The 27,442-nt window shown below is 42.6% G+C and overlaps 3 protein-coding genes across 3 annotated transcripts; 2 read left to right on the top strand and 1 right to left on the bottom strand.

Annotated features, from left to right (window-relative positions):
• The first annotated feature begins 835 nt into the window (after positions 1-835).
• On the top strand, positions 836-14,826 carry LOC149709587 (uncharacterized). The gene is made up of 5 exons (XM_089864978.1): positions 836-1,856; positions 3,566-3,845; positions 12,640-12,868; positions 12,938-13,258; positions 13,350-14,826. The coding sequence occupies exons 3-5, from the start codon at positions 12,646-12,648 to the stop codon at positions 14,060-14,062; spliced, it is 1,257 nt and encodes a 418-aa protein (XP_089721104.1). The 5' UTR covers positions 836-1,856; positions 3,566-3,845; positions 12,640-12,645; the 3' UTR covers positions 14,063-14,826.
• A 142-nt stretch (positions 14,827-14,968) lies between these two features.
• Positions 14,969-17,102, top strand: LOC149709586 (uncharacterized). Its single transcript, XM_089864979.1, has 3 exons — positions 14,969-15,954; positions 16,059-16,510; positions 16,587-17,102. The coding sequence occupies exons 1-3, from the start codon at positions 15,655-15,657 to the stop codon at positions 17,038-17,040; spliced, it is 1,206 nt and encodes a 401-aa protein (XP_089721105.1). The 5' UTR covers positions 14,969-15,654; the 3' UTR covers positions 17,041-17,102.
• Positions 17,103-17,285: 183 nt separating this feature from the next.
• Positions 17,286-24,266, bottom strand: LOC149709585 (protein dawdle-like). Its single transcript, XM_089864966.1, has 3 exons — positions 22,407-24,266; positions 18,593-19,061; positions 17,286-17,765 (listed from the first exon to the last, which is right to left on the bottom strand). Exons 1-3 carry the CDS (start codon positions 23,143-23,145, stop codon positions 17,450-17,452), a joined length of 1,524 nt encoding a protein of 507 aa, XP_089721092.1. The 5' UTR covers positions 23,146-24,266; the 3' UTR covers positions 17,286-17,449.
• Positions 24,267-27,442: the final 3,176 nt, after the last annotated feature.

The raw sequence follows: 27,442 nt of genomic DNA, 5'->3' as shown, positions 1-27,442 counted from the left end.
GGTGGCTGTGGAAACGAAATTCCCCGATTACTTTTATTTCAAACATCGATTTTACGTTTCTAAAACGGAATGGAAGAAACCGCCCAAGTCCTTGTCGGCCATTAGCCTCAAGTCATCGGTCGGAGCCTTTCAAATTCTCTTCAATTTCTTGGGACTCTCGACCCTGATATTCTTTCTCGAGATGGGCGTCCTCTGTCTTCGCCTATTTAAGAACTAATATCCCTAATTCGTTTCACCGTCCCTTTGAAAGCTTTATCATTCGTTTCACCTTCCCTTTTCGCCTTTGCTCGATAGCTTTTTATTTCTTCTAATTCTCTACTTTTGTCAATCGTGGATTAAAAATAACCGATATTTCTAAACATAATAATAATCTAGATTGCTTTTTTGCGTCGTCTTAGCTTCCAGCCCAGTGTCAAGTGACGCTGTCGTAAAGTGCCGTTTGTACGGCGTTGCTTCGTAAAAAATAAATGACGTTGTTTGTTGAGTCGCGTTGAATGGGCGCGTGTAGGGGGACGCGAGAAAGAACGGCGTAAGAATATCGATTAAGAAACGCCCACTTGGCCTTCCACCGCGTTAATTGCGTCAGAGCGAACACCGCCAGCAGGCCCAGGTAAAAACTACCTGCGACTCGGACACGTGCCAAAAAAGGTAGGTTTGACTGTTCTTCTTAACTTTAACTTAATTGGGGTTTGCAGCCAAGTTTTTAGGTCAACAGTACTGAATTGAACTGCTAGTATTATCTTGCCTTAGCAACGGTCTTGCAACGCTTTAGAGAAAACTACGTTTAGAAGACTGCAACCTGACCCCAATTTAAACCTAATCAAACCAAACCCAACCCCAATTTAAACCTAATCAAACCGAACCCAACCCCAATTTAAACCTAATCAAACCAAACCCAACCCCAATTTAAACCTAATCAAACCAAACCCAAGCCCGACTTAAACCTTATCAAACCAAACCTAACTTAAACCGAATCAAACCGAACCCAAGCCCAACTTAAACCGAATCAAACCGAACCCAAGCCCAACTTAAACCTAATCAAATCTAGCCTAAGCCCAACTTAAACCTAATCAAATCTAGCCTAAGCCCAACTTAAACCTAATCAAACCAAACCTAAGCACAACTTAAACCTAACCTTAACCAAACTTGAACTAAGCCTAACGAAACATAACCTATTCCAAGCCAAACGCACTATGAATACAATGGGGTTACGGTTGCCGTTTTAACCCCCAGACCGGTGTAAATGTTTTTGAAGACCAGTGACCTTTTTTCAAGAGTTAAAATCCCTAGATGAAAACTGGGTAATGTCCAGCCTCTCGTAAGCGGGGCGGGGGGCGGAATGAAATTCGCCTCTCTCGGTTCGGTTGTATCGAGGCCAATGTGCCAAAAAGTCTCGTTGTAAAACTTTCTCCGGAGTCGTCGCTGGCTCGAGCAAGGTAAGCAGCACCAGCGAACAGTCGAACATACTCTCTCTCTCAAATAGTGTTGGCGTGTGTGAAATTTTGGCCAGTTCGGGACGTTACTTACTGTGTTGGTTGGTGGTGGCGCGACGGGACGATACAATAACGAAGAATACAATGCATTGCGCGAGCGATCGGACGGAGTTAAAACGCCTTGTAATCTTTTAAGTTGTCGGTATCACGCCATCGTTAATGTTTAATGTGCCAGTCATATTCAAATATCACTACTATATTTAATTTACAAAGAGCTAGTCTGTGTACATGTACGTGTGAAGGCGTTAAGGCTTAGCTACGCTTTTCACTTTCCTTCTATAAAATGTCGTACGTGGCGTTTTGGCCTTTTCAGTTTCGTTTTTGCTGCTGCTAATCGTAACAACGGAAATGAATTAATCCGAGGTAAGTACGACTTTCATTTTGTTTGAGGGCTTTTGGGACGGGTTCAGATGGTTGTCTGGCACACGTGACCATAGTATCGCGTGTTCTGTCAGATAGGTTTGCTTTGGGTTGGGCGCCTTTTGGGTTGGGTTCGTATTGGGTTAGGGTAGGTTCGACTGGGTTCGATAGGTTTGCTTTGGGTTGGGTTCGTATTGGGTTAAAGTGGGTTCGATAGGTTTGCTTTGGGTTGGGTTCGTATTGGGTTAAAGTGGGTTCGATAGGTTTGCTTTGGGTTGGGTTCGTATTGGGTTAAAGTGGGTTCGATAGGTTTGCTTTGGGTTGGGTTCGTATTGGGTTAAAGTGGGTTCGATAGGTTTGCTTTGGGTTGGGTTCGTATTGGGTTAAAGTGGGTTCGATAGGTTTGCTTTGGGTTGGGTTCGTATTGGGTTAAAGTGGGTTCGATAGGTTTGCTTTGGGTTGGGTTCGTATTGGGTTAAAGTGGGCTCGATAGGTTTGCTTTGGGTTGGGTTCGTATTGGGTTAAAGTGGGCTCGATAGGTTTGCTTTGGGTTGGGTTCGTATTGGGTTAAAGTGGGCTCGATAGGTTTGCTTTGGGTTGGGTTCGTATTGGGTTAAAGTGGGCTCGATAGGTTTGCTTTGGGTTGGGCGCCTTTTGGGTTGGGTTCGTATTGGGTTAGGGTAGGTTCGACTGGGTTCGATAGGTTTGCTTTGGGTTGGGTTCGTATTGGGTTAAAGTGGGTTCGATAGGTTTGCTTTGGGTTGGGTTCGTATTGGGTTAAAGTGGGTTCGATAGGTTTGCTTTGGGTTGGGTTCGTATTGGGTTAAAGTGGGTTCGATAGGTTTGCTTTGGGTTGGGTTCGTATTGGGTTAAAGTGGGTTCGATAGGTTTGCTTTGGGTTGGGTTCGTATTGGGTTAAAGTGGGTTCGATAGGTTTGCTTTGGGTTGGGTTCGTATTGGGTTAAAGTGGGTTCGATAGGTTTGCTTTGGGTTGGGTTCGTATTGGGTTAAAGTGGGCTCGATAGGTTTGCTTTGGGTTGGGTTCGTATTGGGTTAAAGTGGGCTCGATAGGTTTGCTTTGGGTTGGGTTCGTATTGGGTTAAAGTGGGTTCGATAGGTTTGCTTTGGGTTGGGTTCGTATTGGGTTAAAGTGGGTTCGATAGGTTTGCTTTGGGTTGGGTTCGTATTGGGTTAAAGTGGGCTCGATAGGTTTGCTTTGGGTTGGGTTCGTATTGGATTAAAGTGGGTTCGATAGGTTTGCTTTGGGTTTGGTTCGTATTGGGTTAAGGTAGGTTCGACTGGGTTCTGAAGAAGGGGGTCAGAGGTTGCCATTATTCGGGTTTTTGGTGGTAAGAATACATAGTTTACAGGCAAGGAGGATTAATACCATTAGCAAGAGGAGACCAGGCAACCTAGAGCGTAAAATAGCAGGGGATTTAACGCTCTAAGTCGCCACTCCATGCCTGTAAACTATGTATTGTGAAGGTTGTTAGAAACTTCTGAAATAAGTCAAAAAGCATTGTTTTTGTGTAACCTCGGTGAAGATTCTAAAAGCTCATTAACGTTTCTGCCTTAATTATAGCGAAATATTTTAACCCACGGTTGATATTAGTTAATTAGTTTGACACCTCGTTAAGTTGGAGACTTATTTAGGGCGAATTCCGCGGGTGTCAATGATAACTTCATATTAATATACTTCTGTTATTTCTTAGGAATGTCTTGAGGGAAGTTTTTTCGAGCGCTGTTTGTTTTTTATCGAGTAGTGCGAACAAATACGGGGTTGGCTGAAGTTATCGCGGCGCCATACTCTTTTGAACTTCGACCCCCTCCCCTCCCACCAGAGGCCGTGCACCCTCCAAAACCACCCCCCCCCTCTTCGCCGCTCTCACCACCAATATGTGAAAGAAGAACTTTGAATCGAGTTGTCGTTTTTGTAGTGTCTCGATCGTCTCTCAAGAAGATTTATTTTTGGATCAGGAAAGATATAGTCGAGTAAGTACACTACTGTACCATATTGTGTGTTTTTGCTTGTCTCGTTATGTCCGTTTATAGCCTAGTTGATACGTTTATAAATACCGTACGCTCTTAACGGGACGCAATAAGAATCAAATTAGCGTTACATTTCTTTTTTAAAACTGTAGCCAATTTTTTAGTTAGGCCTAGCATTAAGTGTTCAGTTTTTTTTTTTGCTCAAAGTTAAGTGGGGGTCATCCGTGAAACACTCTCCAATGATCGTAACTTGTGTTTGGTCGCGTTACTTGCCGGGTTAAAATAGCCTAAGTCATTTAACACTTTCGACTCAAAGTCCCAAATAGAACTATCTCATTGTACGTACTTCGGTTCTAACACCCCTCCCCCCCCTTTGTTGGAAAACTTTGTATTAACATAAGTTTATAAGTGATGTGTTCCATCCATAAGTATGACACTAAGTCTCCGTAATGCTAGAGGAGACTTTCAGCTCGAGATAGCTAGTTCGAGAAGGAGAACGACGTAAGCGAGTCAATTGATGTCCTACACTCAGTGGTGGTTAATTTTGCATGCAGGACCAAGTTCCATCTAGGTCCTATTTAGTCTGCATTACTAAGTCCCCTTTGACAGCTCCTTTACGAGAATCTATGACCTACGTCACTCGCTTCATGACAAGCTCCAGTTTGTAACCAGTACTGGACGAACTTACGGCCAACAAATCTTATGAACTTATAATATACTGCTATAAGACAATTACTCAACCAATATGAAATTCCGTGACTTTTCCATGTACTGTGACTTGCTCCGCTTGATTTAGTCGGGGGGGGGGTCTAAATCCGGTTTCCTGAAGGAACATTATAACAGTTTATTAAATCGCTTGTATTTGAGATTGGAGAGTAGAAGCTGTCATCTTGGATTTATTTTATGGCTCGATTGATTCTCGGAGCTGGTGTACAAACACGTGGCACGCTGCGCGACTCCGATAAGAAACACGCCCCCCTCCCTCCCTTCCTAGTCGGACGACCTCTGCTCTGTTTAAATACTCAAATGGTTAATGGGTCTCAACCCCCAACTGACCCGACTCGACTTGTCTTATATACCCTGTTGACACGCTCTCTAAAATTGTAAACAACGCATGCAGTGGACTGGGTTAGCTATGGCGGTACATACATACCCTCTGTCATAAGTTCGTAAGATATGTTCCGTTCCATAAGTTTGTCACTGGTAACTTAGAAACTGGAGCTTGTCATGAAGTTATTGAGGTAGGTCATAGATTCAGGGAGGTAAAGCGAGGGAGGCCTGGTAAGTGGGGCGCTGCTGTCAAAGGGGCGCTTAGTAATGCAGACTAAATAGAACCTAGATGGAACTTGGTCCTGCAATATTAACCACCACCGAGTGTAGGACTTCAATTGACTCGCTTCAGTCGTTCACCTTCTCGAACTAGTTATCTCAAGCTGTAAGTCTCTCAGTATAGCATTACGAACTAGTATAAGTAGTGTCATACTTATGGAAGGAACATATCACTTATAAACGTATGCCTCTATTGATTGTAATATTTTCAATTATTGTTGGGAAAGGTGTCTCTCGAATAGCTAAACCATCCTGTATAGGCCGTAGTCTATTAAATTGTTATTGACTATGGGAAGACAGTAAAGGCATTAGTCTCGCGTTTTAATGAGTTTCGGAGCTTTATCGAATTTGATAGCTATTAAAACCGTGGCCCCGCATGGCTAGGTGAATTGCCGCGAGGCTCGCGAATACTCTGAACAATTATCGGACCGACTTCGGTCGTAGTTGCTTAACTCTAGACGGTGATCGAATCAGAAAATCCAACGGTACTCGATTTGATTCGACTCAATTATGTACATTTGTTGTTATCATTGAATAGACGTCGATTGGCAACCTGAACTCCTCCCCATTGAGCCTCGTGCAATCCTAATCTAAGCGTACCCTAAACCAAACCTAAGCCTAACACACTATGGTCGGGTTGCCGAGTCCTATCCCCCCACTTTCCCCCTTAAAAATGGCAGTCGATCCATTATGGTTAATGTCCCTGGTTGTCCCAATATTGATGTCTTAATTAAGCGTCTTTCCTATTTATAGCTATAGCTTCTTAAAATGTCACGACATTTACTTACTCGCCCCCCCCCCCCAGAAAGCAGCAAGAATAACTTTAGTTGCGCGGTTAATTTATCCAAGCAGGTGTAAAGCCAACTCGGGAGAGATTTATTTTTTTTGTGTGTGTCATATCAGGGATAGATTTAATTTTAGAAGTAGGAATGGAGTCTAACGGTTAGTATTTACTTCAGTCCGACTCATAGACCACCCAGTATAGAGCCCCTCCCTCCAACCAACACGTAACGAAAAGTTTACATTGTCTTATTGGCTCACTTAAACTATACGTTTTGATGACGTTGCTGACGGGGACGGCGAAAAATACGTAATTCCTTTTTACCTCTGTCGCTATGACCCTCCCGCCTCTTCTTTCATACCCCCCTCCGTCCCGTCCCGTGGAAGGGGGTCCGGGACTTTGACGCGCGACCAGATATTACTCTGTTCTCCATTCCTACTTCTAAAATTAAATCTATCCCTGGTCAAAGCAAAAGCTAGTTGTCAATCAATGTTAAGGGAACTTTGAATAGCTGCCACACTCGCTTGCACCCCCCTTCCCCACTCTCTCTCCCTTCGTCGCTCCATAACAGGGTTCAGAGGAAATTTTTATATTGAATTCTCCATTCCTACTTCTCAAATTAAATCTGTCCCTGGTGTGTCCTTACGATTGCAATCTTCAACGGTGCAGGCGAGTGCAGTCCCGCTTTCTTTAAGGCGAAATTCATCAAAATTATTTCCATGTATATGAAAATCAATTAAGATCTGGCTTTCTTGTTCGGGACCCGGGACTATTACAAATCGTTTCTCTTTTAACCTCTCGCCAGGTAAATCGATAGATAGTATAGGGGGGGGGATCTGTAACGGTCCATACATAATTCATCCCGAAATGACGTCGTTTATCGTGCTTTTTAATTTTCTAAATTGGCACGTACAATAAGACCCGACGTGATTTTTAAATAATATTCGAAACGCCAAAAGATTAACAATTCAATTTCAAAATGAATAGCCAAGAAATTCTATATCAAATGGGCCCACGCGGGAATTTCCAGGCCCAAGTAATTAATAACCGCTTGCCCCCAACCACTATATTCCCGTGCATGGACTCTTCTGGATAAGCATTTTAGCGAGCCTTAATTTCCTGCAAGTTTGCAATTTGTGAGTGTTTGGGATATTGTCAAAGGCAAAGGCAAATACGAGCGTTCCAAAGGAACACCCCCTTTTACGCGAGTTACGTTTAACCTTGGGACTGTTTTACTGATGATCCCCTTCAATTTAATTAAGAGACTAGACAGTGCTAAATGATTTCCTATAGAACCATATACTTCGGTCCTACAGTGTAATCAAAAGTTCATATATAAAGCCAAAAGTTCATATATAAAGCCAAAAGTTCATATATAAAGCCAAAAGTTCATATATAAAGCCAAAAGTTCATATATAAAGCCAAAAGTTCATATATAAAGCCAAAAGTTCATATATAAAGCCAAAAGTTCATATATAAAGCCAAAAGTTCATATATAAAGCCAAAAGTTCATATATAAAGCCAAAAGTGTACTTCATTCATAGTTCCTAGCATTTGGCTGTAGAATAACGACATGTAAAATGAGAAGGAGACGCGACCCTCCTCTCAATTTCTACACGACCTATCCAGTCAGAGGAGTACACTATGCTGGCGATCCAAACGTTTATTCTTGCTACTAAGCCTATTCACGCCTGTTCCCTGTGCTACGGCTGTGAAGGTAATCATACGCAGTTGGGGGTCGACACTATTCTAAAGGTAAAGGTGGGGGGGGGGGGTTTCTCATACTACACGGAGCGAGCGAGCTCCAATGAGGTATACTTTTTATTTTTATATCTATATACTTTTGGTATAATTACCCGTTTTTGGAACACTGTGTAAATACACCATACTGGGCTTTCACGCACCCCAACACGAGTACTTGGCTTGTTATGGTTCGTATCGTTGAATGGTGAACAAATTCAACTTCCGCCCGCCCAAAGTGTACATACATACGAGTTGTTAAAAGCCCGAGATTGTATTTTTCTGAATCTCGAGATAAGATGTTCGTAGGTTTATTATTATTGTGGTTGCCCCATTTTTCAATAATTTAGAAAAAAGACGGGCGATTTGTCACTATACTGAAAAAGCAAAGCACCTAGGTACGATGCCGACGGCTTACAGCTGTAAAAGTGGTACTTTCGACCCCAAAAATATTTGGGTGTGTCCCTGCATGGGAAACCCCTTGTCTCTTGTCAGTATGGCCACAGTCACCCGAAGCCTTCTTAGGTCCGTGGTCTCGAAGTCTAGAACGATGTGAGGCTAAACTTTATTAATTCGTTAGAAAGTTATAGGGACAAGAGAGATACTTGAAATTGGCTTGCCGGATATTAATCATTACTAAAAGTTGACCACTACCCCCCCCCCTCTGACCAGCACCACCGGGCCTCGATACATTTTGTTATAAATTGCCAATGTCTTGCAACGGCCTAAGGCGATTTGCTGTCCACCCTGTCAACGCGCTTTACGCCATTTGTAAGCATTATTTTTAGACCAATTTTATCGTCTTGACCTCCAAGAAGAGATACGCTAATGGTAGGTCAGTTCGACATCGTCTTATCAATGGTATGACGTAGTTTCCGCTAAAGGTTGTTTCGCCGTTCTCCCAGCCAGTGTTGCCAGACTGTTGGTAAGGCTGCGGAGACTGTGAAAGGCCATTGCAGTTCAGTTTGACTCGGTACTTGACCAACTTGACTCGTGTAGGGCCTAACAACACTGCGTAAATGAAGAGGGAGAGGAATTTTGTAAACTATCATTTAAAAATATGCGAAAAAAGCAGCCTCGAGTACATTTCAGTGCCCCTTTATATTGGAAAAAACAATTGGCGTTTGTTATTGATAAACAGATTACAATGGGCTTAATTTCCAGCCCAGAAAGGTCAACTTATCGGGGTCAACTATACAGAGGATACCCATCAATTTCAAATTCGCGATATACTATCGAGGCCCTTGTAAATATCATAACCTTCCGCTAACATCGTGACGTAATGGTATACGTGCCCATTTTGAACAGTTGACCGGGTACTTTTCGGAGGGGTCATCTATAATTCCAGCTTTGTAAGTTTAATTATATCGCACTTGAATACTAAATTAGTTTTCAGCGGCACGCCATGCAAAAAGGACCTTTTTATTGATGGTAGCCTTTTTTTCGAAACCCAAATTTAAATTTTAATTAACTTTAATGGAACTTTTCTTTATCATTAAAAGTTTAATTAATTAGTTACAAAGTGGGTACGATTTAATTTTGGCTTGGGGGAGAGAAATTAAAACAAAATATAACTGATAGCGTTATTAAAGAAGAGCTCTGATTGGTCAATAGTGGGTGAGAGATGGAGACTCGGAGAGGAGAGGGTTGCAGTGATAAATGGTCGTAATCGGGTCGTACATCTAGAAGTCCTCTCCCTTTTTTAACCTCGACCCTCTATTTGCTTTTAACCATACTATCATTTGAAACCTTCAAAGTGTAAGAAGGCTTTCCTTTTTCTCAAGCCGGTACAAGGTTTTTTTTAGGCTAATCCAGTTAATGAAATTTCCCCACCGCAGTTTCGATAAAAGTCCCCCGAGTCGATTCACTTAGCGAAGGCGAAATTGGGGTAAGCGTCCGACCCCTCAATTTCCTATGTAAATACTATAAGATGATGGCTAAGGTTTCCGGGCTTTCAAATGAATAAATTCCGCGCTTCCACGAATATCAAAATAATCTTAAGTAAAGATGAGACCCGTTTCCTAAATTTGTTTTTAGAATTATCTCATAGGTAGTTAAACGTATTCATAAATTAACGTATTGTATAAATGAATAGAAATGAATCAGTTTCATTCGACCATGAATAAGGAACAGTCTGTAATTGTTCTGATCTTTGGGTCTGCCAGGGATAGATTTAATTTTAGAAGTAGGAATGGAGAACAGAGTAATATCTGGGCGCGCGTCAAAGTCCCGGACCCCCTTCCACGGGACGGGGGGGGGTATGAAAGAAGAGGCGTGCCAGATCGACAGAGGTAAAAAGGAATTACGTATTTTTCTGGCCGTCCCCGTCAGCAACGTCATCAAAACGTAGTTTAAGTGAGCAGCCAATAAGATAATTGAACTTTTCGTTACGTGTTGGAGGGAGGGGCTTTATACTGGGTGGGTTATGAGTCGGAGGGACTGTTGTAAATACTAACCGTTAGACTCCATTCCTACTTCTAAAATTAAATCTATCCCTGTTCTGCCTTCTTTTTAGATTGAACATATTCATGTACGAAATGAGTAAAAAGAATTTATGGCGGTTCACGCGCGCGCGAGACCTCGTGAATTGATCAAGCTATACAATGAAACTACGTCACTCGTCTCCATCGCGATTGCGATTTTAATAGCATGTAACTTACGTTTGTTTAATGTCAAGTGATATTGGTATCGACACGTGTTCTGGTGACGTTTTTACTGACCCATATAGAATGTCCGTTGTAGTAGCGGAGTAGTAATTGTTTCATTAGTCAAGCGAGCTATTCCGTAATCGGCTTCGGATTGTTTTTTCACCGTTGCACTGCACGGGGGGGATCAATAGGGCAATCTTCTTCGGGCAAATTGGAACTTTCCAATCTATCGGCTCGTTACTTTCCGATAATAAAAAGCCAATGACTCAAAGTATACTTTTTCTCTACGCTGATTTAGTATTTGTGTATCCCTCCGCCATAGTTTCGTGCCAACTGACAATTGAAGCAGGATTGCTCTGATTGATGAGATCGTTAAAGCGAAGGATAAAAATGATCCCTTTTTAACGAGAATCGCGTCTTTCTTAAATACATTTTGCCTTGCTTTCTTTATTGTATGTTCAAAGTTAATCTCGATTTTGGGATATCCCATTGAAATGAACAGAATACGCGGCTCTACAAAACAATTCAACTGAAAAACATAATGAAATAAGTTGATAACATAAGTTCATTAGATATGTTCATTCCATAAGTTTGTAAATTCTGGTTACAAACTGGAGCTTGTAATTTTGAAGTGAGTGAGTGAGGTAGGTCATAGATTCAGGGAGGTAAAGCGAGGGAGGCCTGGTGAGTGAGGCGCTGCTGTCAAAGGTGGCTTAGTGGTGCAGACTAAATAGGACCTAGATGGAACTTGGTCCTAGCTGCAAAATTAACCACCACCGAGTGTAGGACTTCAATTGACTCGCTTCCGTCGTTCTCCCTCGTAACATCTCGAGCTGCAAGTTTCTGGCATTACAAATTATAGGAAGTGTCATACTTTATGGATGGAATCATGGAACATATCTTACGAACTTATGCTGATAACGATATTGTATTGGTGTTGGACAGCAACGTGAATTTCGTTACTTTACTTTCAAATTATATAGTGTATTCTTGTTTCCAAAAAGTATGGTCGGACGGCGAGGTTGTTTGGGCAAGGGTTTGGGGTTCTACCTGTACACTTCCCCCCCCCCCGCTATAATGGAATGGAACACCCGACAATCATTTTAGGCATTCATACCGACCCTATAGTGATTACCAGTCTAAAGAAACTTTCCAAACGGTGTTATTGGGAATTTTATTTTGATGAACAAAAATGAACTTGTACGTCCGTGTTTGTAGCCGTCGGTGCAGCCATAAAATTTCCTCTCTTTCGAAAATCGAAAGACCAAATTGAATTTTTATTTTTCTCTCAAAAAAAAACATTTTCCAAGAATATAAAGATATTTTTTATTAGAAATGTTTCGAAGGAAAAAGCTTTGGTTGAATAGAATGGGGGGAATTCCACCACGCTTTTGCAACACGTACCACAGACGTTTTGTCGAGTGTTTTGGGGAAAATTGAAAGCCGATTACGCTGTTTACCCAACCGATACACACACAGAATTCAACTGCATTCTTTTGTCAAATATATATTGAAAAGACTTTTATAAAATGTCAAAGATTACATCTTATTGGCAATAGACTCTGGTTTCAAATGTCGGGGGGGGGGGTGAAATAGAGTACTTGGTGTTTAGGCACGGAGGGAACTCACGGTATGTGTATTATCATAAGTTTATAAGTGAACTGTTCCATAAGTATGACACTACCTATATAGGTTCGTAATGCTACTGAGAGAGACTTACAGTTCTCGAGATAACTAGTTCGAGGGAGAACGACGGAACTCCGAAGCGAGTCAATTGAAGTCCTAACTACACTCGGTGCATGGTGGTTAATTAATTTTGCAGCTAGGTCCTCCTATTTGGTCACTGCATTACTAAGCCCCAATTTGACAGCAGCGCCCCACTCACTCACCAGGTTATCCCTCGCTTTACCTCCTCGAATCTCTGACCTACCTCACTCACTCACTCATTCACTTCAAAATTACAAGCTCCAGTTTCTAAGTTACCAGAGATTAATTAAACAAACTTATGGAACATGAACATATCTTATCAACTTATGGTATTATCCAATGCCTGAATTAAGATATAGCTTCGAACAAAAGTCAAAAGGGGACTTTGCATGTGGTGGACTGACAACATTGAAGCCCAATCTTAGGTCTTTGCGTCCACATACCGCTGATGTTCCGTCTTAAGAACAGACGATTTTTCGCTCCCCCCCTATAAAATGGGTCTATATATTCTTTTAGGATATTAATTTTAAGTTCTCTCTCAGACTTCGATAACGATATTTCAATCAAGTTTTACGTTTTGTTTCGTTTCCAGTCGAGGATGGCCTTAGACGTGACGATATCGATTGCCTTGGCGTTCTTGAGTTTAGTGGGTCATTACGAGTGTGCCGAGAACGCCTTGGATTGCAGCGACACGTGGATTCTGGGGACCACCCTGGACGTCCATTCCTCTAAAGAGAACAACGCTAGCGTCTCTTTCACTCGCATCTACTTGGCCAAAAATAGCACCCAATGTTCCAACGACTGTTGCCAGCAGCTTAATGGTACGCTGCCGTTTGTTGATTTACATAAGTATACCCGGAGCTAAATTACCAAACCAAATTTATTTCTAGGTCTTTGCGACGTAGCGGTCTTCACGGAGACTTCGACAAAGCGAACCTGTTATCATTACGAGTGCTCGCCTATCGAACAATGTCGTTTCAAACGCGACAACCAATCGGAGGTCTACTTGGTCTCCGTTTCGGCCACCGAGAACCAATCGTTGAGTTATTTGGACGAGGTGACTACTCCCCCGAACGAGAACGCGTCGCTACGCGAAAGGCCTCAAGGCGATGGTACAAAGTCGAAAGCGCGCAAAGGCGCCCTTCCCGATGACTTACCAGTTGAGATTGTCCCTCTTAAACGGGACAATACCACCGTAGTGCCTCGAAAAGGTCAGTCAATTGCCGTCTTCTGTCCAGTTCATTCGTCAATTAGCTATGGCCAATCGTAGTTCTAACTCAATCCCTTGCTCAAACTCGACAGGTGTTTCGGCAGTCACGAATCCAGATCACGTGGACGCTGACGTACGAAACATCACGAAGGTCACCGAGGTGACTCAGGTCAGGCCACCGCGACCCCAAAGCGCGGTTATGGAAGGTCAAAATACGGCGGTCAACGACGCTAAAAAAGATCAAAGTGAAAATCAACGCAACGCCAGTTCATCCACGAGTGAAATTCCAGTTCAACCGTTACAAGTAGTTTTTGAAGGTGATAACGTCACTTCGTACCTTGATGGCACGGACAACGTCACTTCGAAACCCGCAGTTGTGTCAACTGAAAAGTACTTTAACGTCTCCGATAAGTCCAAAAGTCTTCACGATAATAATCTTCCTCCAACAATTACCACGGAAACGTCTTCCATCGAGTTTCATACGGGACACGCTATCATGACGTCATATCCCGAAGAACCAATCGGCGCTAACCACGAACGATTAACGGGTAAGGGTGTCGTGGCGTTGGTTCAATTCAAATCGATCCACGAAGATGATGTTGGACAGAGTGAATTAGTTGATGGTTCGGATATTGCCTTCCGTAATTCGGGTAGCATGCATTTGGTCGTCGGACTGGTCTTGGGTTTGTTAGTGCTCTTGAGCGTCTTTGGAATTGTGGGCAAACGAATCCACGACTCGTGGTTGAGGAGGCATTACAGTAGAATGGATTTCTTAGTCGATGGCATGTACCACGGTGACCCCTGACGAGAGACAGTGGTCGACGTATGACTTTGGACGTGATAAGACTGACGCTTTCTAGAGTTCGAAACAAATCTTCGCGCATGCGCTTTCCCCGAACAATTCTTTTCATTAAGTTAAATTTTTAATAAAATTTGAAGCTCTCTACCGTTGGCGCAATCGTCTTACGCGTCATTTTTGAGCTTTTCAAATATTACGCGTAACTCTCTACTTGTACCTTTAGAACAAAGTCACGTAACTCGAGTTACGTCTCCAAAACATTTCATACAAATTTATTGAAAAATTAACGCGCGAATTAAGATAAGTCTTTTCGCCTTTCGAGCGACCATCCATATCAGATAAACTATAACTTAGCTATACTCCTTGAGCGGCTTTCTTTGCCCCCCCCCCTAACATTCCCATCCTACTTAATGGTCACTCTAAGCCGCTCAACGACTGGAAAAAAATAATCACGAGGCCTTAACCTTAAATTATAGTTCGTTTTAGTATTCGATTAACGTATAGTGTCTTAATTGTTTCGCACCCAAAATTAAATCCAAGACGCTGAAAGACTATAGTTTGATAATAATGTTCTACAATGAAACTGACTGACTGACGCTATATATTCCTTGAGTGGCTTAGTCCGCTCCGGAATGGTCAATAATCCATGGAAGCGAGATCCTTTGTTTGTATTTGTGTAACATAATAAGAGATTTTATATTTTCTAAAAAAAAAGCACGTCCCAAGAAAACCAACCTGTAAATAATTAAAGTTCTTTGTTCGTTCTTTAAGCGCTATCGTCTGATTGGGTAAGGAAGCTCTTGTTAAGGCTGTCGTGACGTCATTTCGGTAATAGCTAAAGGGAAGAACGGGAGCTGTCGTGACGTCATTACGGTAATAGTTAAAGGGAAAAACGGGAGCTGTCGTGACGTCATTACGGTAATAGTTAAAGGGAAAAACGGGAGCTGTCGTGACGTCATTACGGTAATAGTTAAAGGGGAAAACGGGAGCTGTCGTGAAGTCATTACGGTAATAGTTAAAGGGGAAAAACGGGAGCTGTCGTGACGTCATTACGGTAATAGTTAAAGGGGAAAAACGGGAGCTGTCGTGACGTCATTACGGTAATAGTTAAAGGGGAAAAACGGGAGCTGTCGTGACGTCATTACGGTAATAGTTAAAGGGGAAAAACGGGAGCTGTCGTGACGTCATTACGGTAATAGTTAAAGGCAAAAACGGGGGCTTTCGTGACGTCATTACGAGGTAATAGTGGACGGGGGAAAACGGGAAGTAATTGCGCGGTTCGAGATTGCGAGTTTGTTTTTGCAGCACTTGAATTCTTATCTAACCTGAATGAATTAAAAGGCTATTAGAGTAATCTTTGGCTAAATTCGTCACTGATTAATTCAAGGGTTTTACAAGTTGCTAGCCAGACCGCGAAATTGTCTGCCCAACTGTTATCCCGTCATTGCTTGAACGCTGCCGGATTTCTATGGAAGTGAAATCTAGATTGGACAACTTACGAACGAAAATGATGGACTAATATCTAATTACCGGAGTTAATATTGTTCAGCGTGATTAATTACTTAATTTGATAGTTAATTAGGGGGTGGGGGGTCGCCATGAGCCTAATACTTTTGCGTTTATGGCGCAATCGGCGGTTGGGTCATCCTCCGGGTTATTTCATCCAACAATTGTACGAGGATGTTTTCAGTCGCGTCTTTTTGTTCACCGTCGGATTGTTGGTGTCCGCTTTCAGTACGCTTTTCCAGCCCGTTTATTTCCTGGTCATCTCGTACCATTTGTACAGCATCGGACGAATCGACTGGAGATTCGTCATCAAGTTCTTCTCGTCTTTGTCCTTGACCGTCGTCTATTGCTATTGGACCAAAATCGGAGATGTCTTCCTTCAATTTAACAAGGTATTTGATCATTCTTGACTTGACTCTACCGCTTAATTGCCAATACGCGAGTATTCACCGCGGTACTCGAATATTTGGCGTTAAGATAAAGTTATAACCTACAGGATATAACGACGTTTATCGATAAATTCTGTTTGGACGCTGGTCACCGGTCCAACTTGCCTAGAGCTCGCCATTACGTCATGGCGGCCTACGGGTGTCTGCTTTGTTGTATGGCCTCCATTCTGTTTAGTTGGCGATTCGAAAAGTACAACGCCAGTTACTCGGATACCTGGGTGGACACCTTGTGTCTGCACCGATGTAAGGGGGCTAGTGACCTCTTGAAACTGGCCATTTTGGCCATGGACACTTTGGCTTATTCGACGGCCACTTTGGCTTGCGGCTGCCTTATCCCCGTCGTCTATATGTTCCATTGCAACACGCTCATCTTCATCCTGGAATTGACCAAGAAGAAACTGGAGGAAATGGTCTTATTGGCCGAAACGGCTTACTCGCGGGGTCAGGCACTTCGATACTTGACCAGGAAAGACTTGTTCCATTATCGAATCTTCTTCAGGTACGAAATACATTTATCGGCATCTCCTTATTTTGAGCAACGCTCTCCAATTCAAAAAAGTGTGTCTATTTGTTAGATCGTCGAAACGCCTGTTGGTGCTAACCAACAAGATGTATTCCGTGGTCTTTCTCCTGTGGTACGGCGTGACTTTGATTGGCTCTTGCCATATGACGGTGCAATTGCTAAACAACTTCCAAGAATTGAGTCCCATGACGCTGGCCAGTTACATTTGCATCTACACTCAAACCTTCTTGTGGATCGTGGCCATTTCCTTCGTGTCTTCGCGCGTCCCCGAGAAGATGCAAGAGTGCCAGCAATCCCTCGAGGAGTTGACCATCTTCTACAAGAAGATCCCGTTCGAGGCCTTTGGCGAACTGAACATCTTGTTGCAACAATTCAACTCGGAACCAAGGGGCGTGGTCGTCGGAGGATGTTTCGTCATTACCAAGAGCTTCTTCGTCTCCTATTTGGGCGTGGTCCTGACCTACACCGTCCTTGTAATACAGTTTAACCCAAAAGTCAATGTGTAATCCCAGCTACAAACAACCGAATTAAATGCCTTCAATAAGCCCGTATTACGAGTAGACTACAATACCTCAATTTACTTAAATAATTTAAGACATTAAGATTAGTTTTAACTCCAACATCAACGTGTTATGACGGAGAAACTTAATCAAATAGGCTTAACAATTCTTTATCTTTGTGGTAATGATTACCTCTAGTAATTAGCGTAATCAATCGCTTAAAGTGTCTAGAAATAAAATGAAGACCAGTGTAGTTTAAAAATAATTTAAATTAGTGACCCGCGTTGGGGTTTACAAATGACAATTAAGGTTCATCAATAAAAACTGACATTAAATATAATTAATATTAATGTTAAATATAATTGTAAGGCACGAAGTAAGGTGGGATTAGGCGGGGCGAGGTCAAGGTTGAGGGTTAGGCGCACTCGCAGGCCTGGACGATCATGTTACTGAGTTCGGACATTTGTAGAGTGTTCTCTTGACCCATGTAGATGATGGACATGGAAGACATGCGCGAAGGCGAGCAACACAGACTCATGGAGGGCTCCAGTTTGCGCGAACGCAGACTCGTCAAGTAGCGTTGCATGACGGACGTGTGATGATAGCGGCTGATGTCCAACTCGGACTCGCAAGTCCCTCGACAATAGTTGGCCGTGAAGTTCAACGGGTGGATAATCCAATCGCCCCAACCGATCTCGTCGAAGGTGATCGTTAAAGACTCTTTGCAACATCTGGAAAGATTGGTAAAAGACGCTTGTAATTATCTTTTGAGCAACTTGTCAGCTTTTTTTCATTACAAGTTTAAGAAGTTCTCAATAGCCTTTGAGTGGCTTGTCAGTCGTTTTTAGATTTTTGTCAAAGTCTTTCTCATTGTTATTAGAGCGACTCGTAAGATATTTATTTATTTTTTTAAAGAAATTTCCCATAGCCTTTCAGCGAGTTGAAACTGGTTTTCAGACACGTCAACCAACGTTCAATGATTGGTTTTAAATTCCAGGCGTTTAAAGTCTGGTATCGTGTCTCCAATTAATTAGAGCGTAGGCCTACATGTCATGCACTTTTATTTCATAATGAAACGAATCCTATTCAAAGGCGTTTATGGCTAATTAATTTACAGAAAGCCAACCGAAAAAAGAGTTGATCGTGGGAGCTGGAAATTCAATCCTTATTCTTAATAAAAAAAAAGAACTGATTGACGTCATTGGAAAGAGGCCCCGCCCCCTCTAGTTTAGTATATTCAATATTGATGGCCCATAGCAACGATAAAACGGGTCAAAGTATTCGCTAATTTATTCGGGTTAAGAGGTTGTTCACTTTGAAATAGTTTCTAATCAAAATTTATTCGAATTTAAAATGAACCGTGAAAAATTGAGAATGTTTAAATAAGATTCAGGGTCATGACCTTATTCTTATAATAAAAATGCGGCTAGGAATAAGGGATAGTTCTGTCACGTGTTCACCTTACGGAAGAAGTCATTGAAAGCGGAACTGGTGTTTTGTTATTGCTCCCAAGGCTCGAGAGGTATGGGCCCAGAATGAACTGAACAGTCTTAATTACCTGGTGGATGATTCTGTGCAGACCGTCTCCCTCCTTTTCCTGGAAACGGTTTGCAGTGGTCCGGTGGAAATGACCAGAAACGGTTTGTACTTCTCCTGGACGGACACGGGAAGGCGGGAGTTGGGCGAACAACCTTTACCCTTGCACGTGATCTGAATGGAGTGGCCGAGATGGGGTTTGGGGGCCCAGCGTTGCAGCGTCTGATTCATGTCGTAGCGGATCCATCCTTGTCTGGCCCGCTCAGAGTCCGATTCGATCTCAAGAATGCGCTCCTTCTTGGTGCCCTGGTGGGTGCCGTTGGGCCCGTTCCAGATGATCTCCGTCATGACCAGCGATTGGTTGTTGGACGGAGCCAGCTTGAAGATGAACAACTCGGCCGACGTGACGCCACCCGCTAAACTTCGACCGGGGATTTGAAAGTTGAAACACAACGACGTGTTGGAGGTCTCCGATGAACACGAGTAGTTCGCTGCGAGAGATAAAAGAACCAAAGGTCAAAGGTTACGGTCATTTTCACGATTGCACGCGTCAAACAGGTGCTATGGTACCGAGCTGCTTATCAGGTTATTCTTAAAATTTAAACCTCTATGAGGGCAACAAACATTCATTAAGAAATTTGGCATTAGGGGTAGGAATTACTACAAATTATGATACGATTAGCCTTAGTGATACGTAAATGACGAAACCAAGTTCTGTTCCACGGAAGAGGAAATAATTTAATCCATTAGCTTTCTTGATTATTTTAATTTCTTTATTCTTAGAACTGCTGCTTAAAATTACAAGTTGGGAAAACCAAAATATTACCTCTCCGAGTCAAGAGGTCTACTACTACGAACTTATTTATCTAGATATGGAATTATTTCTCTTTTTTGAAGTAAAAAATTTACGAAATATTGAAGCAGTATTCCAAGCATAGCGAATAATACAGTAAAGCAGACGACATTTTACATCCAATAAGGATAAATCTTGGACACATGGAAATCAGTCAATGGGGAAAAGATCAGGAAATGAAGTCTACGCTTCAGCTGTTTACCGTATATTCTGATAGCTACATTCACAACTGGTTTGCAGTGTAAACACTATCGTCTCGTCTCACCTCAACAATATTCTTAGTTTGCCAACATGAATGTTAATGTTAAATAACACCAAAGCTAAATTGTAGCTAGACGCACTAATAGTCAATGCGCACCATAAAGAGAAAAAAGTCTGTAGCTACTACCCGTTTCCCATTAGCCCTTTTACTATTCTAATTGCCACCATGATCTTTTCTTCTATTATAAAATCTTAACCTGATTATTTAATAGTGTATTTAACTTTCGGCTCACTCTGAACCGTTGATGTCTCTTCATTTCAGACACGAAAATCAAAGCCACAAGTTTACTTCACCTCAGGCCTCAATTATTTACTCTTTGTTTCACTAAGCCTATTGCGGATGATATTTAATATACCCGCCGGAGTCCAGGTTTTATTTTTCTTCATGAAATCACTAAACCAGGGATTATTCTATATACAGATGTAGTATAGCTTAAGTAATATATAAACAGCCATTTCAAATAACAATATTAAAAAAATTCTTTGGAATATCAAAATGAAACAGGGCTTTAAAGCTACAAAAGTACTAAATGCAACATAATTACGAAAAATACTTGCACATATTCACTTTATATTATGGAAAAGGGAATATTAAGGTTCTGTATGATTTCTTAACACATCAACACAAGGCTAACTGCTAACGCGACACACTAGTGTAACAATGGACGGACACACGCAGACAAAAACATAAGACTGCTTTTTAACTCTTTCCGTATTAATTTTGAGTTTAGAAACAAGATTATCTTTAATATTAAAATAAATATAATTATTTTTAATTATTTTAATCTTCAATAATTAACATTAATAATAGTTAAATGGTTTAAAATAAAGTTATACCTATTATCATCTTAAACTTTGCTAATATTGACGTTTAAAGTGAAGGGTACCCCTCTTGCCCGCTTTCTTCAAATTTTGGGGTATATATACGATTCGTTTCCATTATAATAGTAAGGAAAAAGCGCAATTGCGAAAACCTTTGGTGGCGATCCCACCTTAGGGAGGCTAGACGTTTCTCGTAACCCTAGCTGATCGCCGCGTATATCCTAAAACCAAACGATGATAATAGAGTAGAAGCCAATGAGACAGATTGGTGTCTATGTGGAATAGACGGAAGACCAGTAGATGGTGGTGTTAGAAGCCAGAATGTACAGACTGGTGTCCAAGTGGGATGGACAAAGACCAGAAGATGGTGGTGATTAGAAGCCAGTATGTACAGACTGGTGTCCAAGTGGAATGGACGAAGACCAGAAGATGGTGGTGATTAGAAGCCAGTAGGTACAGACTGGTGTCCGTGTGGGATGGACAAAGACCAGAAGATGGTGGTGTGAGAGCTCAAGTAGAGGAGCCATTTCCGTGACTGTGAAAGCAGTTCGGAAATGGCGAACACGTTTGCTCCGATACGCAAACTGCGAACGCGGTCACGTGGGGTCTGACAGACAGACACACAGACAGACACACAGACACGTTCAGTGTAAAACCTCTCCGTGACGTCATCGTCACTCGGAGAGGTAAAAAGCGTTATCGGGATGAAATATTTCGTTTAAGGCGATAGAGAATTTTTTCTTCGTGTATTAATTCTCGAATGGCTAATCACGAGTGGGTCGAGAATCACTCTCACTTTGCCTAACACGTCAAGCTGGGATTAAGGCGGGCGATTGAGTCTTTGAGGGCCAATTCCGACGGGCGCGACTTCGAGGTGTCGGCCTACCCGACTCAAATAACAGTCTCCGATAACACCGAAATCTTGTAAACAAGATAATCATTTATTTTCGTGAAATTTTATCGCCCACTGCAAAGAGTACGTCATATTCAAGATCATTTTTGACAGTCGCACTCTTCGAAGAGAGCGGGCTTAAGAGTCGTGGGTTAGAGGTCAGTCTGAGTGGAATCCGGACAGGGTGATCAAAGAACAGTGTTTTACGGATTGTCACTCAGTTTCTTATTTGAATTTAAGGGGCTCATCCGTAAAACACTCCTCCAATGATCGTACTTAGGGGGTGCATCCCTTGTGGGGGCAAAATCAGCTGGTCATACAAGTAGAGGTTACATTTTGCACTCAACATTGATGATTTCCCATAGTTTAACCATGTCCCACTCGTGTACTTAGCTCGTATAATTAGCCTCCCTTTTTGGAAGCCCTTTCTAGTCCATACAGGATATTTATAAAAGGGACTTCTTTCTCTATATGTAATTCTGATTTCTTTTATCTGAGGGTTGTTAGTTGTTGCTATGGATCTTTGTTTAAAAATGTAGCGCTTGTAATCAGCTCTAATTAATTAATAGGATTTAATGAGCAGCGTGGGAGTCTAAGACACTAGCTGTTATCGCGAGGCTGAGACAATTTCGACATCTGGCCAGTTTAAATTTAGAACAAAATTCATCGATTAGATACGTCACTTTTGCAGCGCGACATGCCATTCCGAATTAGGCATGATGAATTTGTGAAATTGATCAACTAACCGAGTCCTGCACGGTTTTAAGTTAGCTTAATCAAAGTTACGGCCCAAGATGGCGACTTATCCCTAGTAACCCTTAAAGGGCTCCACCAGAGGCTTGCGGGGTCTCTATCCTTACACGTGCAAACGGCAGACTACCGCGCCCGCAAGCCGCCGGTGGAACCCTTTAACCAAGGTGCTGCTACGACGCTGTTAGCGAAAGGAGGGTCACTAGCTCTGCTTGAGAGTCGAGTAACTTGGGAGGTGGTTTCGAAAAGCGTACTTACTGTTGGCGTTGTCCGGGAAGAGCATGACCTTCTTGGTGGCATCGACTTCCTCCGTTATTCTGGACGTGGTACGGACGACCCTCTGTCCGAGGACTTCCGCTTTTAGGAGGATATCTGGGAGTTCCGAACGCGAGACGTGCACTTTGGGTCGAGCCCTCAAGTTCAATTTGGACAGAATCTGACCCTTGATCATTTTGATCTTCAACTTTTTCAGTTCGGCCGCCGACATCGCCTCCTCTTGTTTCTTCTTTTTCTCGGCGCAATTAAGACACGGACCCCCCTTACTTAACGAAGCCGGTGTCGACACCGAAACGTTCTTTCCGGAGTCAACGGGATCGAGCGGATTAACCACCGGTGGATTAGCGTCAAGGTTAGCGGATCTCGATTCAACAGGCGAATGTTCTCGTGAATTAACTTCGAGATTAACTGGTGGATTAACCTCTGGATTAACCACTCGTGAATGTACCCGAGAATCAACCGGCGAATCTACTTGGTAATTGTCCCGAGAATGTACGGGTGGGTTATCTTCGAGATGACGCCCGGTTAACGTCGGATTAACCGGTAAAATTACTTGAGAGTCGTCCGGTGTATTAGCCACTTGTAAACGTACCGGCGAGGACACATTTTGATGAGCATTTTTCGCTTCGGGCAATTGTTGAATAACGGTAGCACCGGCGCAATAGAGATTGAGAAGGGTGGCGATTAAGTACAACAGGTGCGCGTTGACGTAGCAAGGCATTCTTGAGTGAGTGAGTGAGTTAGTGAGTGTAGTTTGGTAAACCGGAAGAATACGAATCGGGCTTCTTGCGCGGACCTTTCTTTTATAGACGAGCCCCGAGATTTACTCCCCCTCTCTTTCTCCTTTCAGACAAGGCACGTTTCTTCCTTCAATCCCCGGCCGTTCCCTCCTGGCCATCCATTAGTGGCTGGATCTCCGTCCGTCTGTGACGCTTCTAGCGGGGGTGGCCTTCCACTCTTCCATCCCATAGTGCCTCGCGGCGTCTCGTTTAATTTCGTGCAAGCCGAGATAGATCTTGGAAAGTCAGGCTCCTCTATTTGTGGAAATCCTGTCGGACGTGACGTCAGTGATGTAACATTAGATATGTACTTATAACTTATTAATGCCGCCGCGCTCAACTTTTGCACACTGCTGTCTGTGGTTTACGCGACTTTCATCTCGTAGCCGCACCAAAAACATTGGAAACATTATTCCAAGGAAATCTTAACGGTGCTCACCACCATGCCATTCGTATCCCGAGGGAAAGAAGATTATTGTCGTGTTTAATCAACAAATACTCTTGTTTTATTTTGTCCAAGGTTGAAAGTCAAATCCTGTTAGGACTGAAGTCAGGCTTGAACATTCACCGAATCCGATTTCATGGGTTTTTTCCTCCAGTTTTTGCATTAATTGGAAGTCTCGATTTCAGTTAGTTACTAGGAACTACAACGTGCAATTAACACGCGATAGACAAAGTTGATTAGCGGACGACGAGGGACTAACCACAGATGTGTTGTTGGCACGTGTGCCCCTCTCAAATTCCTCCCTACCTCGTAGGACTAGCTGTAAAAGAGTGCTCTTGAACTTAAGTTCCTTGGAGTGTCCAACCCAACGAGGATTTTACGCGGTTATTTCCTTGAAAAATTCCTGGTATTATAAAAATAATTGACATCTTTTTAATTGATGTGATTGATCTTGAAGGTCAAGGCTGCTCTCCCATTGGTTCGCCCCTAGTACTAGCGGCAGTGGGAGGGGGCTAACGTAACGTATGCCTTTTCAATCATTGGCTGTCAAGCTGCGCTGCCCCATTCCATTCCAACAGAGTATACCGGCCCTACCGGGAATGCACACAGCTCAATTGGAATCATTGTGTCCCCAATATATCTCCCGTGTTAATTTAAACGCGGGGGTTTTTGGGTATACCGGGCTTGAGAACTTACTATCGGTCACACCTCATAATTCTGATGACGTCTTTCTAACTGCGATTTCATTGGTTGGTAGCAACGAGAGTTCCTAGGCGCAGTTAGGTTATGGTTAGTCTAGGTCTTCCTACACAAAGCCCCCTTGATACGTTGACAAAATGGCTACACATTGATTCCAATTAGCCGTATGTATCCCAGAGTGTTCTAAGAAGGAATGTTGTAAATTAGATTCAAATTATCTGTTTCGTTAACTCTTTTTATCAAATGAAAGTGTTCAGTCAGTCAAGTTGCCCCAATTTTAAATTTATTATGTGGGTTACGAAGATACGCGATTTTGCGTTAGTCATCAGAGTTAAAATTCTCGGTAACGAGTATTTTCTTAACTGATTCTCTCGTTGCTTGGCGGCGGCCAATCAAAGATGAAGACGTCATGGTCAGCTGACTGCTTTTTCCTTTCTGACCACATACTATACTGCATGGCTGCATGATTCTCGGTACTAATTATGGCGAGACAATTGAACCTTGCAAGCTTTTTTAATGAAGTACAAAGACACGATATTGAAAGATAATCGGTTTAAAATCACAGGGAAGATCCTAGTATGAATCATGGTTTCAGCTACTGCCGGGATGGATACATCCTCACTGAAACGTTCTTCCCCACTGGTTGGCGTATTTTCAAGCAATGTCCGGTGAAAACAAGCTCTAACATTGAGGGACGGGAACAAACCCCGAGAAACCATTTGGACAAAAAAATATAGGTACTAAACGGCAAACTGACCCTTAAACCAAAAGTATATAGATATAAAAATAAAAAGTACACTTCGTTGAAACTTGTTCGCTCCGTGTAATATGATAGTGTCGACCCCCCTTTGCGAATGATTACCTACCCGACCCCGGCACAGGGAACAAGTCGTGAATAAGCTCATAAAGTAGCGGATGCTAGCTCTAGTACCAAAAATTAACGTTGGGATCGCCAGCATATAAACTATGACGTCAAGAAGCTCTTCCCTGATTGGTTAGTTCCTGTAGGCGGTTGAGTGGAGGGTGGTTTGCTTTTCAGTTTACTTGTCGTTTACAGCAACTAGGGAATTGTTAATGAAGCGTACTTTTCTGTTTTTATATCTATTTACTTTTGCTTAAACCTAAACTAGCGTAACACGACCCAACCTAATCTTAGCGAAAGTGAGTCCTTGTCACTATGATAGACTCTAAATTTTCTGATTGCACATTCTCTGTCAGTCTTGACATGCGCAGTTGCAAATTGGGAATGTTTGTGGATCTTTTCCACGCGATCCTGCAACAGAGCTCAACTTTCAGGCGGTTTTTCTTTTCTATCGTTAACGGAATTAATTACTTAAATAGGGTTGACGCGAGTGGTGCTAGTAATTTCTTTGATTGTCAATTAAGGAGCTAGCGTGTCTAGAGGGTAGCTAAGGGTTTATTATTGTTACTAAGGGTTGGAATCGGCGGCGACGCGGCCAATGGAAGAGGCGACGGATCAAGTGATTTATGGCCATGTTTTCACGCCAAAGACGGAGAAATATGACTTTTCTCCTTGGCCTTCGAGCACGTGCCGAGACGCCAGTAGCCATACCAAGAAAAGAGATACTCGAATGACCGTTAAAAGATCATGGCCTCCCCGGGCCACCATCTAACCTAACCTAAGCCTACCAAACAAAACCTTAAGTAAACTGCAAACGCCGTAAGTACAATGAGGCTCAAATTGTCGTCTATTGGCCCCATTGACTGACGACCTGGATTGCACGTGTCCCGACTCGTAGCGGACATTTGAGTATCCCCTTTTGCGATCCGTCACTAGTGAGAAGGTGGGTGCTGCCAGGGGAGAGGAGAGGGGGGGGGGTAGGGTGGTGGTGGAATTGAACGAGCGTCGAATGGAATTGGTGGGTTCCTTGTTTCTATGGGATCCGATTTCTTTGGCTTGTTTTCCTCCTCAATTTCAGCCTGCACTCTCTCTCTCTCTCTCTCTCTCTCTCCAAAACCTCCAAACTTAACTTACTTTTTTACAATGGAACTCAAAATAAACACATCAATAAAAACACTCAAATTGACATCAAAATAGAAACCACGCTTTACAAATACAATTAATATTTGCACCGGCAGTAGGAATATGCTTAAAAGGGGAATTTCTGGCACGATAATCCGTTCACGTCTCACTATCTTAATGATACCACCCCAATTAATTAAAATGAAATTAGTTTAATGAAAATTTTATTTAGTTTTAAACGTGGGAGCAGAATCTTCCAAAGTTCCTCATTTCCAACTTATGGAAATGGTAACAAACTTAACCATTATTCCGTTGTGTATAATCAGGGATAGATTTAATTTTAGAAGTAGGAATGGAGAACAGAGTAATCTGGGCGCGCGTCAAAGTCCCGGATCCCCTTCCACTGGACCGGGGGGGGGGGTATTAAAGAAGAGGCGGGTCTTAGCGACAGAGGTAGAAAGGTATTACGTATTTTTCGCCGTCCCCGTCAGCAACGTCATCAAAACGTAGTTCAAGTGAGCCAATAAGATAATTTAAAGTTTTCGTTACGTGTTGGAGGGAGGGGCTCTATACTGAACTGTGAGCTTTGTGCCTGCTGACAACCGAAGCTGGAACAGAGTATATATATCGAGTAATGGCAGTAATCCTCCGTCGGAGATAGGGAGTTGCATATCCTATAGAAATTTCCTTACGTGCATCCTTTATCCATGTCGAAAGGGTCTCAACAGACCATTCCTGATGTAACTTAAAGGGAAAGACACGGGGGTAAAACTCTGCTTTCCATCTCGCATAGTCGTTTTGAGTCCAGAGAGTGCGCAGAGGCGGCAATGGATCAATCCCACCCTACCTACCCCCTTTTTTACGTCGAACCGGTATTTATGACGTAGTAGCTTGCAAAACTCAAACCGCAAACAGTGCACTTTACTTTGACACTTGATGCTAATGGACATACGAATAGATTTAGAGCAATTTATTAATCGAATTATTTTACTATTTTATTGTTCCTGATAATTACAACTTCAATTTTTAAAGCAGCGTATTCGTTATGCCTTACGTTGTAAATGTAATATGTACAGCCCCATATAGTACCGCCCGCCCTACAGTCAGCGTC

The sequence above is a fragment of the Phalangium opilio genome, unplaced genomic scaffold (assembly GCF_054372755.1).
Source record: "Phalangium opilio isolate 3A_F unplaced genomic scaffold, DU_Popi_V2 ptg000013l_1, whole genome shotgun sequence".
Taxonomy (NCBI): domain Eukaryota; kingdom Metazoa; phylum Arthropoda; class Arachnida; order Opiliones; family Phalangiidae; genus Phalangium; species Phalangium opilio.
This window is presented reverse-complemented; position numbering and strand designations above follow the sequence as displayed.